The sequence below is a fragment of the Aristolochia californica genome, unplaced genomic scaffold (genome assembly GCF_029961685.1).
Source record: "Aristolochia californica isolate CCGP_79_NKW_82.1479 unplaced genomic scaffold, dmAriCali1.0.hap1 SCAF_13, whole genome shotgun sequence".
NCBI lineage: Eukaryota > Viridiplantae > Streptophyta > Magnoliopsida > Piperales > Aristolochiaceae > Aristolochia > Aristolochia californica.
Window position 1 is genome coordinate 26,247,113 of NW_027181804.1, and position 20,919 is coordinate 26,268,031.

Below are 20,919 nucleotides of genomic sequence, written 5' to 3' on the forward strand. Positions count from 1 at the left end.
TTGACAATACATAAGCTAAGTAACAAAAATGTAAAACTTGAAAACAACACCGAAGTAGGAAATTTTTGCATACCTTGAACGAGCATATCATGGAATGATTAATTCTGAAAAAAAAAACTCTCTAATTAGAAGAGAAATTTGGAAAAAAAAAACAAAGATTCTAGGAGAAAATAAAACTCAATTCACGCCAATGCATGGAGAGATAATAAGAGAGAAAATTGAAAAAAATGAGATATTATTGGCAAAACTGACCTTTAGTAATTTTGATATCAATATCTTGCACAATATATATCAGAATCACAAACCATTTATTTCTTTAAAAACTAGATTCAAAGAGCTTTAATTTGATACTTAATTTTACATAAAAAGATTTTTTCTTGGATTTGTTTTGACCTTTTTTTTTTTTTAGTTTGACAGTTGTCGAATCCAATGCAAATATCTCCTTACATATCAATCAAATTGACATGAATTTTTCTCCTTTTGAAACTAGAATTTGATACCTTTCATTAAAGTATAATATTTATTCATAAAATATACTTCCTTTGAGGGAAAGAATTTGATAGATTTGGTGTAATCTAGCCCAACCGAGTGCTCTTTCTTCTTTGGCTTGCATGACTATTGACTTTTCCGATATTGATATCTCCCTTTAGAAAACTCAGATTGAGAATTGGTTTGATAGGTATGAAAATAAACTTACAAATCTATCTTTTAACATATAACTATCCATATAAAATCTCATTAGTGATGGAATAAAATGCCTTGAAAGTTAAAGCTTTATGATGTTGCTCGAACCTGTCTTACAATCTGACCTTTGCTGTTACAAATATAAATTTATCTTTGTAAAAAAAATAAGAGTGCCAAAATTCATTTTGTGTTGGAAGTTAGACTTGAAGATATTTTTATCAATAAGTAATTTGAAATATGAAAAGTTCAGTATGGAGGTGTGAACAACAATAAATCAACGGGTATTGGGATAGGAAAGAAAGAAAAAAATATAACATGAATCTAAACTACTAAAGATGATAGATCACAAAAGGCTCACATTATCTATGTGGATAGACCAAGCAAACTCATATAACCAGCTTTGATACCATGTTGAATTTTTGAAAAAGTGAAATACTTCACTAACTTATTGTAATTTGAGTATAATTAACCTCTATTTATAATAGAAAAAATAAGTAAAATCCAATTACAATTCAACTACCCTTATCCCAGTTACACCCAAAGTTAAACACTAAAAATTAAGTCTGATAATAATTGAACAACTGAACATAAATATAACTAAAACACCATTAACAGAAACTCTTCTATGAGACCTCCTCCTATGAGACTCCTATAAGACTTTATCATATTATTTCTATGAGACTTCTTACCGTGAGAGTTATGTAAAACTCTTCCATATCTTTTCTTCAACAATAGCATGGAAGAACAAGTTGCAAATAATGTTGTTCACTTGGAAACAACTAAGGAGATTTGAGACACATATCTTGAATTATATTGTACTCCTCACAGTCTTCAAAAGATTTATGATATAATTTAGGAGTTGTGCATGACAACATTCATGAATACTTTTCCAGATTCAAATGTCTATTATAAGAATAGAAGGTTGCTCAACCTTACTCAACAAATATTGGAACTCAAGAAAAGCAAAGAGAAGATATGGGCTCAGCCATATTCCTTGCAAATCTACAACCTTTCTTGGATGTTGTAAAATCATAAGTGTTTAGTTCTACAACCAAATCTACAACCTTTCAGATTCTAGTTAAACAAGAACAAGTAAAAAATTCAGCAATGTTCTCCCAAGGAAAGGGGAGCAACAACTATGGAAGAGGAAGAGGAAGAGGAAGAGAAAGAGGTGAAAATTGTTTTGGTAGAGGGAGAGGAAGAATTGTGGGTGAACCCACTTCCAATTCCTCAAGCTTAACTCAAAACAGAAAGTGCACTTTCTGTGGTTTATGGTTTAGTGTACTTTCCATTATTCCTATGTTAAACTCTATTAAGTCATCCAGTTAGGGGTAAGACTCTCCAATCGAGCTTCAGGTCACCCAAGCTTTGTGCTTGACTAATTTTTACAAAAACTAGGTCAGGTTTTAAATATATTTGAAATGACTCTACCAAGTCCTAAGTCGACTCAAAAAGTTTCCCAACTATGCTTTAAAGTAAATTATTGTGAACATCAATCGTGTGGTGTTTTGTGAGTTCAACCTACTTACAAGTCTTACTTTGAATATTTAAAACTTTGAAGTAATTATTCAATTATATATTCTAATTATATGTTTAAAAAAACCATTTTTTAACATAATTGGGGGATCAACCTAATTATACCATTGTTCTAAGTTGTAATGATATTTTTGTGATCTATAATACAAAAACTGTGTGCTAAAGATTAAAGAGTGTTTCCAAAATCATGGTAGGCAATGCATTATGTGTTTCCAAAATGCCCAACAATTACTTTTACTTGAGACATTGCAAAGCAAGTCCACATAACAAAACTTAATACAAGTATACTCTTATGTATTACCTATAATTATTATATAGTTTAATATTAGATAACGTTAATATTCTAAAATATAACTCGATTACTAACCTAGTGAAGTGCCATGGTTTGGTCCAACTATGTTTAACTAGGGTTAACCTGTTCTTGAACTAGTATGACATCATAATGAGACTATACTTTAAATTTAAAAACAGATATCAGAGAAACAAAGGAGGGAAGAACCATTGCTCTTCATTTTGTCGGATCTGATTCTTTGCATTAAGTTGGGGGATTTGGTACCAAAGGCAATGTGTATCTTCTATTCATATTTTTTTTATTTACCTATTTATTGAACGATAAAACAAGTGATCAGTAAAAAAATAATTTAAAATCTTAAAAAATCATAAAAATATAAAATTTAATCATTTAATCATTTATTTTCCATTGAATAAATAGTAAACATATAATTAGATAAAATTATATGAATACTTTATTAGGTAAAAAATTTCATGTTATTTTTATTTATTTAATAATAATAAATAATAAATAAATTAAAGAGTAAAATTGGCACCCCATGCTATTATCCCTCATCTCTTGTACAGCGTTGACACGTTCGAAGCAGTCAACAAAACGGTGGGGCCATAAGATCTATAATTGTCATTAAGATTACGGCACGTGGCATGCCTAACTGCTGTACGATGTCTGGTCCTCTTTCTCCTGCCGCCGTTTAATTAAATGCAGGAAAAATAGTTCCTGTTGTTTTTCATTGATGAGTATAATCGTCATTCCGTCACATGAACCCAAACTAAACGCCAAGAAAACGGATTCCTCGAGTGCCTCAGTTCCACTCGTGAGCCAGAGCTCTTACCAGTCCGCTGCAGCGATGGAGCTCGAGATGGAGTCAATGGCGTCAGCGATCGGAGTCTCCGTTCCGGTCCTCCGTTTTCTCCTTTGCTTCGTTGCAACAATTCCGGTGAGCTTCGTCTGGAGGCTTGTTCCTGGCACGTTGCCGAAACATTTATACTCGGCGATCTCTGGTGCCATTCTGTCTTACCTTTCTTTTGGCTTCTCCTCGAATTTACATTTCCTCGTTCCGATGACGCTGGGTTACGCCTCGATGCTGCTTTATCGCCGGCGATGTGGAATTATCACATTCTTCCTGGGTTTTGCCTATCTCATCGGGTGGTGAGTTGAATTGGGTTATCTTCGCGTTATGAATTCATTCGCTTTTCATTATTTCTTCCTTTAGTCAGATATTCTCTACTTTTTTGGAAAATTTAATACTTTCATGGATCATTTGGTTTGTCTGAGTCTTTTTAAGAGTGCCACTTTTTCCTACTTCTTGTTCGCGGGTTACGTTTGAAATTTGATGATTGTAATCCTAGAGCTAGCTTGCGCTGATGAACGAAAAAAAAAGATTGAGAACGTCATTAGTTAGACGCCATAGAAAATTGCGCCATGGTAGGTGGTGAACTTGTAGCCGTGTTAGTAGAATTGCATTTGTGTTTAAGATTTGATCTCTCAAAATGTTTAGCTCCATTACCATGTTTTGTTTGTGAGTATGAAGAGCTACTTTTTTTAGGTGATTTTGCTTATGGATATGTTTAAAATTTAAAATTTGAAATCTGAGAGCTGGCTTGTGCTCACAAACGACAAAAAATACTAAGGACGTTATTAGTTAGATTTCATTAAAAAGATCCCATGACGGAAGGAACTGAACTTTTAGCTGTGGCAATAAATTGGATTTGGTGATACGTTAGTTCTCTCAAAATATAAGTCCTACTAATAAAATCATTGAGTAACTGCCACTTTCTTTATGGTTATTAGGAATTTATTTGAAATGATGCGATGCTAGCTGGGTGTGTGTTCTAGAGGTAACTTCATGATGTTTTCATGTTTGGTTCCTTTCTTCCTTCTTCTGGTATAACTTTTTATTTTTTGAAAATAGTGAAGTTTTTTTTTGAAAACGATGAACTTTATTAAGCAAAGGAGACAAATAAACAAACTAAAAAGTGAAGATAGTTAGAGGTTTCTTTTCTTCTTCTTTTTTTTTTAATTTTTTTATTTTTTTATTTTTTGAGAAAAAAACGCATTTCTACAGGAACACTAAATAGTGGGCCCCCTTACGACGAGGGCTTGTAAGGTAATCCCTTACCTAGCTAGGGAATCAGTAACGCTATTTGCTGATCTAGGGACATGAGTCCAATTACAAAAAATGCTGCTAGATAAATCCTGAATTCATGAAAAATCTGCCAACCCAAGGAAGTCCCTGGTACCCATACACCAAATAAGGACAGACTTGGAGTGGCCTTCTACATGATGTCTTCCATGGAATTGATTTTTAAATATGCAAAGGCCATGCCAAAGAGTTTGAATCTCAGTGGTTGTGGATTTCATTATACCTAGAGGCCCAATATAGGAGGCGAGAACACTACCATCAGATCTTCTATAAACATCCCCAAAACCCAAAGGACTAGGATTTCCAAGTGAAGAACTGTCAAGATTTAGTTTGATATCAACATGTGTTGGAGGTTACCACTCAATCATTGCTTGATGCTGCCTATGTAAGCATTGCAATCTAATCCAGTAGTATCTGATAATGCCTCCATAATGTCAGCAAATATATCAAGACATGAAAGCCATGAGGCAACACTGGCCATGATCTTATCATTCATCACCAACCACGTGGAGGAAAGGCGATGGAAACATCAATTGTTCCTCACCCCCCAAATGTCTAAGTTACATAAGCCAGAGTATACTAGAGCATAGTTGAACCCAAAAGAGGAAAGGAGCTGTGGTAACAAAATGGCATAAAATACTGAAGGTTTAAGGCATGCAATAAGCAAGGCTGAAGAGATTGAAAAAATGGTTCCAAATGCAGATATGAATATCTGCAAAAGAGTAGCAAGTGGTTAATGGTCTCTTCAGCTTGATCACACAACAAACACAAGTGCTAGACAGATCAGATCCAAGCTTGATTAGGTTATCTCTAGTCAAAAAATTTCCATGGAGCATTCTAAATGAAAATTTTGACCTTCGGAGGGCTCGAAAGGACCAAGTAGTGGCTGAAATTTGAATTCTCAGCTGATTCCTTGTAGTCAAAGTTCATAACAAGAGGCTGCAGAGAAGACACTATTGATAGAGGGACACCAAATGAGTTTGTTTAGTTGATCAGGTTTGAAGTACATCTGGTCCAACTCACTGTCACGATTACTAATGTCAATAGCCTTGATTGGGTTTTCATCTAAAATGAGATTGCCGATTAACTTTCTCAAAGGCACCAATTACAGCAATTGTGGTAAAAGTACATTCTGTTCCCTTGCTAAGCTGAATAGCCGGGGGTATGTAGACTCTAAAGGTGCATCATTAACCGAAATATGCAACCAGAGCCTGATACTATTGCCATTACCAACAGAAATACAAATATGTGGGGTGAATTGAGAGAAATTCTGATATATGTGTCTCCAAACTGAAGAAAGACAACTTGTTGTTCCACCACCCCACCACCAAGTAGAGTTTACTTCACCCATTTTCTTAGTGGTGAAAGGGGCCCAAGGGAGGGAGGAATGGGAATTGATTCACCTGCACCATTTGGTCAAAATAGCATTGTTGGATTCCAATCTGCCTATTTCCATGACCCACATTTTTTGGTTTACATACATCAGCCCATTTTACTAAATGATGTTTAAACCCATTAGAAGACCCTTTCCCAAGAAAATATCTCATCAATTTCTAAATTAGATTTGCTGTGCTGACCCAAAAATGGAGTGATAGATAAACCGAGATAGCAACAAAACAGGACTGGATGAGAACAAGTCTGCCTGCTTTGAGAGGTGTTTTCCTCTCCAAGTAGAAAGACAAGGGTGAAGCTTTTCAAGTGGGCATTCCATAAAGACTTGTCTAATCTGCCCATGTACTGAGGCAGCTTGAGATATGCGCCAGGGAGGGATCTAGCAGCATAACCCAACCTTGTCGACATGGAGTCCAGATCAGCCTATGTGACATTGAATCCATATAAAACAGTCTTGTTCTAGTTGATTTTCTGCCATGAGATCGACTGAAATATGTTTAATAATGCTTTAATGAGGAGAGTTCTTCAGTAGTGCCTTCACCAAAGATGACAGTATCATCAGTGCATTGAACAATCAGATTATCCAAGTTTTCATCACTGAAAAGTAGTTTAATCCAGTCCATATCTCCAACTAATTTGAAAATGCTAGTGAGTCCTTCAGCAATAATGTTAAACAAAAGAGGGGAGCTGATCCCCTTGGCAAGACCTCCAGTGCCCTTAAATATCTGCAAGCAGCCCCATTGGTGAGAACCGAGTACATAGCTGAGGAAATACAACTCTGAGTCCACCCTCTCCATTTGACACCAAAACCCATATCAAGAAGTAAAGAGTCCTCCACAACATCCTTCTTAAAGTCAAGCTTCAATATGATTTTTGGTCTATTACCTCGCTTGAAATAGTCAATGACTTCATGAACCACCACCACCGAATCTAAAATAAACCTCCCTTTCATAAAGGAGCTTTGCTCTTTACTAATAATGTGAGGTAAAACCTTGTTGAGTCTGTTTGCCAGAATTCTAGAAATAATCCTGTAATCACCTGAAATAAGGCTTATAGGCCTGAAATCTTACACCTTTTCCACTCTTCCTTCTTCAGCAGCAAAGCAACAAAGGATGCATCAAGATTTCAATAAGTAATCCCATTTACATGAAATCCTCCATCATACTTTTGACATCAACAGAAATGATACACCAAGCATATCTAAAAAATTCACCATTGAATCCATCTGGACTTGGTGCTTTATCCAACGACGTTTGAGATTTCAACAGCTTCAAGCTCCTTCATGGTAAATGGCTATTCCAGCCCTATGTGTTGAGCCTCGGTTAGGCGCTTTAAAGGTAAGTGAGAGGGAGCAGATCTATTGGCCTATTCTTCCATAAGCTTGAATAAAAGCTCAGAATTTATTAGTAGTACTTGATATATCAGAAGTCAGCTCCCCTCCAATTTAAACAGAGTTGATTCTGTTAGAGCCATGGCAGGTAGAAGCAATGAAATGGAAGAAGTGAGAGTTTTGCATTCCCCTCCTCCAACCAATAGTATCAGGCCCTTTTCTTCCATTTAATTCTTTCACAATTAATCAAATTCTGTTATCTAGATGATACACCATTTTTTTTTCAGCAAATCCAGATGAGTATAGTTTTTTGAGAAATGTGGAATTTTATTATGCCCGAGGGGAGAAATCACAACAAGGGGGATTTCCTCACAATGTGGACTTGAAGGGAAACCTCCTCGGCAAGGGAGGCAGCCAAGCTATTGGGTGCTCTAGGACCATGGCTCCAAGTACACACAATAGAATTAGCTAGGTCCATACTTTCAAAATAGCAAGACCAGTGTCACCAGGGAGGTTCCTTTCCTTCCGGAGCACCAATTGATCACACAAATGGAGTCAACGTTGAGAAGGCCATGCCGTAAAGCTTGAAGATCCATTTTTTTAGAGTCAACAATTTTGAGGGGCCAACAAAAGTAGCTGTGATGGTGCCTGAGGAGTTCTTGAAAACTCCACTGAAATCGGGAGGGTTTGATTTGCCAAAAGATGATCCGTTAAAGTTGAGCTTTGTGATACTGGGCTCAAGAGGCTTCCAGACTTCTACTATGGTGCGTTAAGTGGGAGAGGCAGGATACTTGATGCCAACAACTCCTAACTAGGTTTGCCCTGCCCTCCTCGAAGAGGGAAACAGAACCAAGCCAACAGGAAGAAATTTTTTGTAAGATTCTTTCATTTTGCTCGTTCCATTTGTTCTAGGGGGCAATGGCGACACAAGCTTGGATCATGATCTGGCCAAGCATAGGAAGCTCATGGCCGACTTTGTGAGGGATAAACATTGATAGGGAAGCTAGAAAACTGGAATCTCAAACTTGCTGAAGAAGAAGCACCAAATGCGCCAAGAGAAGTTGGAATGGAGAAGGTGGTCATGTGACTCCTCAACAAGATATCAAAGTGGGCAGGAGCTATTTGGGATAAGAGATCTGTGAAATCGGGTCCAAGGCCCGTCCCAAAATGACTAGCCAACTTAGGAAACCTCTTTCCTAGCTAATAAACTCAAGATCTTTGTACTCACTAATCCATGTGGGACTATTCCTTAACACCCCCCCTCACGTGTAAGGCCTGTTTTTGTGGCTCTACAAGTGGCTAGTTTAGGTATAGGCCCTCTTATGTGGCTCTACAAGTGGATAATTTAGGTATAGGCCCACATATGAGTACTTTACAAAGATCTTGAGTTTATTAGCTGGGAAAGAAATTTCCTAAGTTGGCTAGTCATTTTGGGATGGCCCTTGGACCCGATTTCACATGGTATCAGAGCTAGTACTCTTTTGTGGTTCTACAAGTGGATAATTTAAGTATAGGCCCGCATATGAGTACTTTCTTTGATACCATGTGAAATCGGGTCCAAGGCCCATCCCAAAATGACTAGCCAACTTAGGGAACATCTTTCCCAGCTAATAAACTCAAAATCTTTGTACTCACTAATCCATGTGGGACTATTCTTTAACAAGATCCATGACGGAAGAGATTATCTCTGGTGAGTATTTTCTTGTGCAGCGCATTCCACAAGAAGAATTTTGTCTTGGGCGGACTTGAGAAGGTCCAGGCATATGTTGCTGAGCAAGAGCAAGAAGTTCTGATGGTCAAGGTCGCATAGAAGAATGCTACTGAAAACGAACCATCAGCAGCAGGGCCCTAGATGAGCCTTTCAGGATGGATATGCTCTATGAATTCTTAACTTAGCTATCACATTGAGTTGTTAATTTCAACTGCCCTAGATCATTAAGGTCTCACAGTAAGTGTTGGCTCCTTGTGGAAGGCACCATTGACAAGGATGTTGGAGGAGAGAGCATTCGGATGTATGGAGAGGCTGGCGAGGAGAGGAAATTGATCCTTTAGGGGGCATTATGAGACCATATATCCTGCCAAAGGCTGATGTGAGTAGCCTCTTTGGGAAAGAAGCTGATGTGAGAGGCAAAGTGGGAGAATTGTTTGTGTATGTATCTCCAAATAGGTGAGAGACGGTTGGGAGTACCATTGCCAAGGTGCCAAAGCTCAGTGATTTCTCCCATTTTTTGCCTAACAAGGGGGACCCAAAGAAAGTCCCAATACGTATTTATTCTCCAACACCATTGATAAGAAATGCAACATTTGTCTCCCTTTCTTCTAATTCCTTGACCACAATGACTCTTCTCCTTGCAGATATCAATCTCGCTAATTGAACGATGTTTGAACCTATAATGCGAACCCTTCCATAGAAAGTTTCTCATTGTCTTTTCAATCTCTTTGGCAACATTCATTAGGAAATGGAGGAAAGAGAGATAGTGGGCGGGAATACAGTCCAAGCAAGCTCTTACCAGAATTTACTTTAGAAATCATGTTTTCGTTCCAAATGGATAACATGAAGTTTCTCAACAATTTCTGCCAATTCTACCATTAAAGAGAAGGAGAGGAAAAGGAAACCGGGGGGATGGGGGATGTGTAGTGGTCTGATACAGGTGATTTTTTCAATTGAACCTTCTCCAAATATGATAGTGTCATCCACATATTGAATAATTGGGCACTTCAGGCGATCATCTGGGAAGAGATGGCAGAGCCAATCCAGGTCTAAAGTGAGTTTGAAGAGGCTGGTGAGACCCTCAGCCACGAGTTAAAGAGAAAGGAGAATATGTGATCCCCTTGTCAGAGGCCCTAGGAACTCTGGAAGCATCCACATGTACTACCATTGATGGGGAGAAAATAACAGGTTGAGGAGATGCAACTAGAGATTCAATTTTGCCATTTGATCCTGAATTCCATACCGTCCAACATAGAATCAAGGTACTATTAGCTTACCCTGTCAAAAGATTTCTTGAAATCTAGTTTCAATATTATTCTCGGTTGATTGCGTTTCTTGAAGCTGTCATTTACTTATGAATGCTCATGGCAGCATCCAAAATGATCCTTTCTGTCATGAACAAGCACTGCTCATTTCTAAGGAAGTGTGGCATGATGGGCCTCTGTCGGTTTGCATAGGATGTGGAAGATTTATTTGTAGGGGCTGGAGAAAGGATGGGCATGTAAATCAGAGACCGATTCAACATTGTCTTTCTTGGGAATTAGAGACATGAAGGATGCACCAATGTTGTGGACGGTGATGCAATTTCTGTAGAAGTCATCCATCATATTCTGAATGTCATTAGTCATGAAGCATTAAGCTCGATAGAAGAATTCCCCATTGAAACCATCTGGCCCGAGGGCTTTATCAAGGGGCATGTAAAGTGTTGCTTCCTCAATTTCTTTGTTTGTGAAAGGTCTTTCTAGCATGACTCTGTCGGTATTTGTTAGTCTCTTCAAGGGAACTTGAATGAGGAAGGGATGATTGCCGCATTCTTCTGTGAAGAGACCTGAATAGAATCTTAATATTTCATCAGTAACCCTCGATCTATTAGAGGTTAACTCTCCACCAATGTGGAGGGAGTTATTTCTGTTAGACTGACATTCTAGTTTGGGGTTTCTTGTGTATCATTATTATTCAAAACAAAAAAAGTCCTTTTCTATTATTCATCATTTTTAAATTTTTAGTCAGGAGTTTATAGATAAAGAAACTTTGTGGATGCTATTTTTTTTTTTTTTTGATAAAGATGCAATTTATTAAAAAGGCAAAAAATTACAAAGAGATAGGGAGCAGATCCCTAACAACAAGATGTTGAAGAGATGCTTCCTGTTTGGCAAGCACATCTGCTGCCGAATTTGCAGATCTTGGAGTGTGAGACCAAATACAAGAAAATAATGTGGTAATCTCTAAAATCTCCTGGAAAATTTCCCAATGCCTCCATGGCGGAAAGGAAGTGCCACGGCCCCATCCAATGACTACCTTGGAATCCCCTTCAATGTGAATTGGGCCACTACATTTATCTTTGAAAATCCGGAGCCCGTTGAGAAGACCATGAAGCTCTGCAGACGTTGAGTCGGAGATGCCTAATGGACCCGCATAAGAAAAACACTGATTGCCAAATGAGTCTGAAATCACACCTCCAAAACTTGCGATCCCCGGATTACCGAGAGAAGAACCATCAAAATTTAATTTTAAATATCCAACCTCTGGGGGCGCCCACTCTTTCATAACTTGAATTTTGGTCCCCAAATGCATCCTTGCTAGGTTGCTCCAGTTTTCACGAATGGAAGTGCCCTTGAAAGAGCAAAAAGGTTTTTTCCTCAGGAGCCAGGTGGATATTTGGCCCGTCACTTTTTCCGCTACACTTTTCTCAGATTCAAATTTAGCCTCGAAACGCCTCCTATTCCGTTCATTCCAAATCCCCCATGGCACAAAACTGACACATGCTGATAGCATCATTTTACCAAGCCCAGGAAGGGGATAGCCATAGATTGACTTGCTAAAACTGAATAGATTTGCAAAGATACATATTTGCAAACCGAAATTGCAAAAGATAGAGGACCAAACCTTCCAAGAATACTGGCATAATAACAGGGTATGGCTGGCGGATTCTTCTTCAATGTTACAAAAAGGACAGCAAGTCTATTGAGGGGTGACCCCTTCTTCGAAGCACATCCGCTGTAAGGATCTTATTTTGGCAAGCACTCCACATGAAGAATTTTACCTTTGGAGGGCAACAGAGACGCCACACAAAGTATATATCATGCTCGCTTTGCGTTGAGTCCCAACCATTAATGTGTCTGTATGCAGATGCAACTGAGAATTTGCCACTTTTGTCAGGCCACCATATGAGCTTGTCTGCATTAGAAGGCCTCATCCTAACATGGTTCAAAGAATCCAGTAAACGGCTTGCTTCCATTGCTTCTGCATCAGAAAGACCCCTTCGGGGATGGAGACTCAAATCACCTCCCTCGAAAGCATCTGCCACTATTATCTCCCTTTGAGTGGAGATAAGAAATAGACTGCTAAAAGAGTTTCTCAACGGTTCCTGTCCTGTCCACCAATCATCCCAAAATTTAAAGAGACCTGCCGCTGCCCACAAAGAATCTACAAGCTGAGGAGAAATCTGGAAGAAGTAAATAAAGAGATCTCCAAATTGAGGATAACCTTCTCCGATTTCCCCCTGACATCCACCATAAAGAATTTCAACCCAACTTGGTACGAACCATATCCTTCCAAAGGTTTGATGAATTTGTGTTAAACTTCCATATCCACGTAAGAAGCAAGGCTTTGTTCATTTCTTTTGATTTCCGAATCCCTAGTCCACCTAATTTCTTAAGCAAACAAACTTCATCCAATCTAACCAGGTGATATTTAAAGGAGTCACTCGAACCTCTCCAAAGGAATCTTCTTTTCAATTTATCCATGGTTTTGCATACCGACGACGGGCAAGGCATAAAGGATAGCGCATAGTTTGGGATGCCAGCAATACATGACTTGAGGAGTATCAATCTACCTGCTTTGCTGAGGAGCCGCCCCTTCCAAGTTGCTAACCGAGCTTCAATTTTTTCCACCACTGGGTTCCATAAGTTCTGAGAAATTCGCTCATGAAAGAGAGGGAGACCAAGATATTTTGCAGGTAGTGTAGTAGTAGAGCAACCAAATAAACTTGTCATCTCTGCAAGGTTCTCCTGGTTCACTTTAAATCCTATGAGAAATGTTTTCCCCTAATTAACTTTCTGCCCATATGCTATTTCAAAAAGTCCCAATACTGCCTTTATCCTCCTAACACTGTGCATATCTCCGACTCCAAATAATAGTATCGTCTGCGTACTGAAAAATCGGAATATTAAAAGCCCGGTGCGGACTTGTTGGAGATAGCCATCCAAGGTCGACTGCTGAATAGAACATAGCGGACAGGAATTCTGCTACTGTGTTACATAGGAGCGGGGAAAGAGGGTCCCCTTGGCGAATACCCCTGGTTCCTTTAAATATCCACATACCGAGCCATTGAGTATAAGGGAATATGATGCTGAACCCACACAATTCCTAATCCAAAATCGCCGTCTTTCTCCAAATCCCATTTTTTCTATTATTTCATCAAACAAGATCCAATTTACTCTATCAAAAGCTTTTTCAAGATCAAGCTTTAGGGCGATTCTTGGGTCCTGATTACATATGAAATGGTCCATAAGCTCGTGTGCAGTCATTGTGGAATCCAGAATCTCTCTCCCCTTAAGGAAAGCGCCTTGAACTCTATGAATGACGATGGGGAGCACTGCCTTTAAACGATGTGTTAAGATTCTCGTAAATTTTATATGCACTCGTAACAAGACTGATGGGGCGAAAATCCTCAGGTTTCTCAACACTTGTTTTTTTGGGCACCAATGTGATAAATGACGCGCCAATGCTGCGGTATGTGATGCTGTTTCTGAAGAAGTCGTGGGTCATAGCACTTATATCTTCCTTCAAACGAGTCCAAATTTTTTTCAGAAAGTCCCCATTAAAACCATCTGGGCCCGGTGCCCTGTCACTTTCCATGCCCAGGACGGCCCGCTCAATTTCAGCTGAAGAAAAAGGAGATTCAATTAGTGCTGCCGCTGCTGTGGAGATGCGAGAAAAGCGAATGTGTGTAAGCTTCGGCCTGCTGGTACACTCCTCCGAGTATAACTTTGTAAAAAACTTAACCAGCTCGTTAGTAATTGAGATCCGACACGACGTTACCTCATTATTAATGCATAATGAGGTAATTCGATTGGACCTCCTTTTTGCTGAAGCGACGGCGTGAAAAATTTTGGTATTTGCATCTCCTTCTTTTAGCCATTTGAATCTGGCTCTTTGCTTCCATCGAACTTTCTCTTGGTGCAGAATAGTGCTGAGCTTAAAATTGAGAGAGACTCGAAGCGAAAATTCATTGGAAGTTAAGTACCTTTGTTCCTCCACCATGTCCAGAGCCGCAATCTGGGATATGAGGGAAGCCTTCTCAGCAATCAAAGAGGTATGACGACTAGTGGCCCACTCCTTAATTTTTCCTTTGATGAAGCGCAGTTTTAGGGGGAATGCCCACTCCTACCAAGACTCGGACCCTCATCCCACCAACCATCAATAAGAGACTCAAAATTTTCCTCCATTAACCAAGAGTTTTCAAACCGGAAAGGCGAAGGCCCCCATTTTTCAAACTCTGTGGATGCTATTATTGGTAACTTCTTCTGATCATTATGAAATACTTCTTTTCCTTATGTAACCTAATGGCAATTTGTCTTAAATGCACTCATGACATTGCATGGGATACCTAGTGTGTAACTTTCTGCATGAGAAAGCAGTGTTTCCTGTACGTTTGCTTTTCTGTTTCTGGTGCACACTGATCTTCAGTCATAGGAGAGAAGGAGATTAGGTGCTACATGGCTTTAGTCAGATTTTTATGAATCTTACTCTTCGTAGTGTTTTATTTCTCTAAAATTATATAAGTTAAAATGTGATGACGTTTATTATATACAGGTGATTGATTGGTTGGCCTGAAATCACATGATTTAGCCTGTCTTCAGCAACTGTTATGGTTGTGCTCAGGTCTCACAAGAACATTCGTAAGTACCCATCTTTATGGGTAGTTAACCTATGACTGATCCTAGGACCTAGCCTAAGACCCAAAAGTGCCTGCGTTTGATTGAGACCTGAATCTCGGCTTGGGTGCATACAAATGATGTCCATATAAGATAGGGTACTGACCTTGAGAGAAGCATATACAGGTTGGGTTGTGCTTTCTAGGCTTAACTTGTCCTCTGTGCCATATTAAATTCCGTTATTTAGCACATTGAAGGTGCTATAGTGCATTTTTTTGCTTTTTCTCCAACTTTGGTTGCTTTGCTGTCTACACCCGCTACCTGCAGCAAGACTTCAATCCAGATCTCACACTAGAAACACCCTCATATGGCAATAGAGTTGAGGCCCAAGTCAATGAACACTGAGGCAAAGGCAATAATGTATTTGGTGGGGCTCTCTTAGTTTCTTTAGAAACATTATTTAAGTTTTAGAATCCTAATACAAGAACGTTTTTGAAGTTATATTCTCCACCTAGTTACCTGGAAAAATATATAATATTTTTACACTGTTTTTCATTTCTTATCTATCACCACATTAAGCTTTAGATTTACTTGACCACTATCTATCAGATTAGGAGATAAACTATATCATTTTCTGTTGGCAATGAGATTTTTTTACTCTTTTTAGCATTCATTGCTTTCTTTCTTCTCTTTCTTGCAGCCATGTGTATTATATGAGTGGTGATGCATGGAAGGAAGGTGGCATTGATGCAACTGGTAATATTATTTTAGCAAAATTTCAAATTTTTTTATTTATTGACCAGTGATTATTTTGTAATTTTTCTTTGAAATTTTTTCATACTATATCTTTCAGAAAATTTGTTTTGTTTGGTTAACACTAGGTTAAAATGTGTATATACTCACCCAAGTTTTGTATCTCTCTTGTTCTATTGGATACTTCTCGAGCTAGCATTATTTGAGACAGAGAGTATGTCCCCCTACCTCTGTGTTTGTCAAGGATTTTGAATAACATATGGACTAAAGTGGAGAATAGTTTCCTGATTCTTTAAAACAAATATAATGACGCAAACAAGTGGATCCCACAAAGAAGTCAATTAGGACCCAATTCATTCAATTTCCAAGTAATAGTGATCAACTTCAGCAATTAAGACCATAAATCGATGAAAGAATGACCTAATTGCCCGAAATCTGGATGACACAGGTCATATGAATGATGATGCAAGCATTAGGGTTAATGACTCAGGAAGATTTGAAGAATTTCTTCAAATTGGGATAATCGAACACCTCTAAATGCCAATAATCAATCAAATAAAAGTAGTAGTCATTAGCCAAGAGGCTAAGGCATTAAGAAAAAGGGAAAATTTGAAATTTTTACCCTACTAGTCCAGAAATCTGGGAAAATCCTTCAAGTAGATTGCTGAAAATGGAGAGAAGGTCCACAAAATTGAAAGAAACTAACCCAAGATGTGCGTTACTACTCTGATACCATGAAAAATATGAGATTTGGAGAGAAAATAGAAGAGAAAAGCAGACCTGGGAGAAGAGTAGCCTTGCCGCCTTGGAGAGCATGCCAGAAAAGCATGTCTTCCCTCTTTTTAATCAGGGTTTAAATGATATTTTAAAAAAGGACAAAAATGCCCCTAATAGCGGCGCCCCGCAATTTAAAGAGAAAGCTAGGGCAACCGCATTACAAGAGTGAAATTCCCAAACCCTAATCCGCCACCAACTCAGCGTATGGCGTTAATTAGGCTCCACAACTTAACACAATAAAGAATTCTTGGATGTCGACTACTTATGTTACTTTGTTTTGTCCTTGTAATCAATTTACTTCAGGTTTCAGGTTGAATCTCGCTGATTTTCTGATTCTATTGCTGTCAAGGTGGAATATCATTGTCTATGTGGAACCCTGTGGACTAGTATTGTCTCTGTGGAACCCTTTGTGAATAAGATTTATACCTCTTTACTTTGTTTATGGGTATGTGTTGGCCTTCTTCAATTCCTTAATTACCATATTAATCCTTCAACTTTAGTTTCTTGCAGTTTGTTAGTCACCATTGACAAAACTCTAGTTGGTGCATTTGTTTCTATATTAGGGATGGGCAATGTGTCTGGTTTCATGGGGAACCCAACCCAAAATCTCCTGGGATGTGCTTCTCCTTTACCTTGCATGGTCAGTATGGGGTGAGAGGAACAACCCTGGTCATGTAGGGTCTATAACCTATGTATCTAGTAAAAATTAGAATGACGTGTTCAAAAAGAAAAATACTGAATTCACTTGTTAACAAAACTGTAAAAGTATTAGAAGCTTTTTATTGGATGACACTAAAACCTGTCGTTTTTTTTTTTTTAAAAGACTTAAGATATTCTTATTAAATGAAGGATAAAACAACTTAACAAGTGGCATTTTAGGAATGGGCCATGGGTCAGGGGAACGGGTTGGGTCGGGGTTTGATTTCCATCCCTGTGATTTAGGTTTGGGTCTTCAGAAACCTAACCTATGCCCACCCACTATCTACACAATATCTAAACCATATCAGACAGCTTTGTCTGATTTTCTTTTCTAACATCACTACCCTTCAAGTGTTTTCCAATTCAATTTTCAAAACTTCTTTTACTTGGCAATATAATAGAGAATCTAAAGTCCTGTGTAAGAGACAAAACATACCACATTCCTCCTCTCTCCAGAAGGAAGTTCATGATAGGTGAAATGTTCTTCTTCTAGAATATTGTACAATGAATAGCTGTGATTAATTCCAAGTGAAAAGCTCTTGTATGTTATGGTCCTGGGGTTAAGTACCTATGCCTTCCGCTCCTAACAGGCCGGTCTTTTGGGCAGTATTGACTAAGTGCTTAACATTTGGTATCAGAGCGGGCTCCCACGTCGCGAGTTCGAATCCCCGAGGGGAGTTCCTTGGCGCGGGTGATCGCGAACCCCGGACGCGGTGGCCGTAAGGGATTTTGGGATTCTGACCCGGCTCCCGTCGCTAAGTGTTAAGCCGCCGTGGACGTCGGCTCGCGAAGGTGGGGTGTACTGTTATGGTCCTGGGGTTAAGTACCTATGTCTTCCGCTCCTAACAGGCCGGTATTTTGGGTATTATTGGCTAGGTGTTTAACATTGTACTGGTCAGTTTCTGTCACTTGGAGGCCCATCTTATCAGTACGTTAGAACACATTAACTGTTTTCTGGTTTTGTACCTTTAAGTGGCTTGAACAAGTAAATGCTTCTACGTGTCTGCAAAACAGCATTTGACAAGAATCTTACTATTTCATTCTATATTATAGGTTAACGGTGAATCATTGCTGTGATCTTTTTCCTATATAGGAGCTTTGATGGTATTGACACTCAAAGTCATTTCATGTTCAATAAACTACAATGATGGTTTACTGAAAGAAGAAGGCCTGCGTGAGGCACAGAAGAAATACAGATTGGTTCGCCGCCCTTCTTTAGCTGAATATTTTGGGTATTGCCTGTGGTGTGGAAGTCACTTTGCAGGACCTGTCTTTGAAATGAAAGATTACATTGAATGGACAGAAAAGAAAGGGGTATGTGTGGGAAAGCAGACTTATTTTTTTCTTTTTGTCATTCTTTTGTCTTTTATTTCTTGAATTCCTTGCACAGATTTGGAGCCCTTCCGAGAAAGGACTACCTTCACCTTATTTTGTTGCATTACGTGCGATTCTTCAAGCTGCACTATGTATGGGTGTTTATTTGTATCTTGTTCCACATTTTCCACTCTCTCGGTTCACTGATCCCATCTACCAAAAATGGGGATTCTGGAAACGATTGGGCTACCAATACATGTCGGGATTTACGGCACGTTGGAAGTATTATTTTATCTGGTCAATCTCAGAGGCTGCAATCATCATTTCTGGTCTGGGGTTCAGTGGGTGGTCAGAGTCTGACCCTTCAAAGCCAAAGTGGGAGCGTGCAAAAAATGTTGACATTCTAGGTGTTGAGCTTGCAAAAAGTGCGGTTGTCTTACCGCTTGTATGGAACATACAAGTCAGCACATGGTTACGCAACTGTAAGTTTTTTGGGACTGACTTTGCTCAAGTTCAGATGGTCATCTCCATGTCTGCATTTACATCTTACAATATCTGTTTAATTTTTTTTTTTCTGTAAAAATTACTAGTGGTTGCTTGCTAATTATGAAGTTGATAATTTCTTCTTGCAGATGTTTATGAAAGGCTGATACAGAAAGGGAGAAAACCTGGATTCTTTCAGTTGTTGGCAACACAGACAGTCAGTGCGGTTTGGCATGTGTGTTATTTGATCTTTTTGTCATTTTGTGATGTTATTTCAACCTTGATTGCTGTAATATATTTTGTGTTTTGTATTAACTGAGCAGCTCTGAAATAGCATTCACATGGGCTTATACAAGAGTTGTATGCTTCTCTTTTTCTGTTCTTCCCCTCAAATATGCAAATATTGTTTTCAGATTCTGGAGTATTCTGGAAGTTATTTTTTTTGTTTTTTTGTTTTAAAAGAATTTGACCTCTTCCTTGTTTAAATTGCAGGGATTATATCCGGGATACATTATATTCTTTGTTCAGTCGGCATTGATGATTGCTGGTTCAAAGGGTATTTTTCTTTTGGCTAGTTTTGCCGTATTAGCAGACTATGACCTTTTATTGTTCTCTTTAAGGCTTCTGTTTTTAACCGTCTTCTGATTATTCTGTGTTCTGTCATGCAGTTATATACAGATGGGAGCAAGCTGTACCCCAGAAACTTAATTGGCTAAGGAAGTTGCTAGCCTTTTCAAACTTTGCCTACACCTTATTGGTTCTCAACTATTCTTGTGTTGGTTTCATGGTAAGTTTATTTTCCCTATTTATTAACTTGCTTGGACTATCTTCCTTTTGATAGTAAATTATTATGAATTCTGGTGGTAATATCATGTAGAAGAAGAGAGCTTGTATTTTTTCTATTGAGTTTATATTTTTGCTTCCCTTTATTCAGCCTATAGTTTGTACTATTAGGAAAAGCAATTGTAATATTTGAACATCAGATTTACAGCTATCTGATATTCCTTTTCAATATTTTTTTGCATTTCTTTTACCATTAACTTTGTTTTCTTTTCTTTATGGTGAAGGTATTGAGCATGCATGAGACACTCACCTCCTATGCAAGCGTTTACTATGTGGGGACTGTGATTCCTATAGCATTGATCCTTCTGGGATATATCATCAAACCTGCTACGCCCGTCCGCTCAAAAGCTCGAAAGGAACAGTGAAAGGTCAATCACAGTTCATTTAGTCTCCACAAATATCTGAAAATTTGTGCATTGTTGGTAATTTTGATAATTTTTTACCTTCATGTAAGCATGTGCTTAATTAGAAGTAGGAAATCTTTCTCAACTTTTTCCCTAAACTGGAGGGCAAGTCAATAATTTCCTGATTCTGTTTGATCTATTGAAAGCCTTGGGTACTGTTTAAGTTTCAGAAGGGCTTTCCGGCGCATCACAGTAGGGTATAACTGCTATCAGAACAATCCAGGGGAGGAAGACTTCAGTGGCATCGATTGCTCATTAAAGCCAACTACGGAAAAAACAGAGAACATAGCAGAAAATACATGAGGAGAAAAGGATGACAGTCTAAAGAAACATGGAAAAGGGGACAAAGGGAGTATTAAGTGGGATAAGTTAGACCTATCAGCCAGTTGCATTGAGTTCAACTGGACCTGATGTCTTGTTCTCGTTATAAATTAGTTAAACCTAGAGAAAGGTCAAAACTCGTCTAACCTGATCAAGTATTTTGTTGGTTAGGTGGGATGCTATGTGGGATTTTTTATATGGTCCTGTAAGCAGCTTAGACCAAGCCACATTGGTTGTGGTGGGTGGTTAGGAGAATAAGAAGAGTAGGATAGATTCCAACTCCTATTTTAGTAGGATTGAGTCAGGTTCAATGTCTGAGTCTAAGTCAGTGTTGAGTCTGAGGAGTCCTCACAAGCGA

At 38.6% G+C, this 20,919-nt stretch overlaps 1 protein-coding gene across 1 annotated transcript; it reads left to right on the forward strand.

Annotated features, from left to right (window-relative positions):
* The first annotated feature begins 3,276 nt into the window (after positions 1 to 3,276).
* Positions 3,277 to 20,403, forward strand: LOC137948172 (lysophospholipid acyltransferase 1-like). The gene is made up of 8 exons (XM_068794154.1): positions 3,277 to 3,661; positions 15,668 to 15,723; positions 18,290 to 18,510; positions 18,587 to 18,992; positions 19,143 to 19,228; positions 19,486 to 19,549; positions 19,662 to 19,780; positions 20,061 to 20,403. The coding sequence occupies exons 1-8, from the start codon at positions 3,360 to 3,362 to the stop codon at positions 20,199 to 20,201; spliced, it is 1,395 nt and encodes a 464-aa protein (XP_068650255.1). The 5' UTR covers positions 3,277 to 3,359; the 3' UTR covers positions 20,202 to 20,403.
* The last annotated feature ends 516 nt before the right edge of the window (positions 20,404 to 20,919 follow it).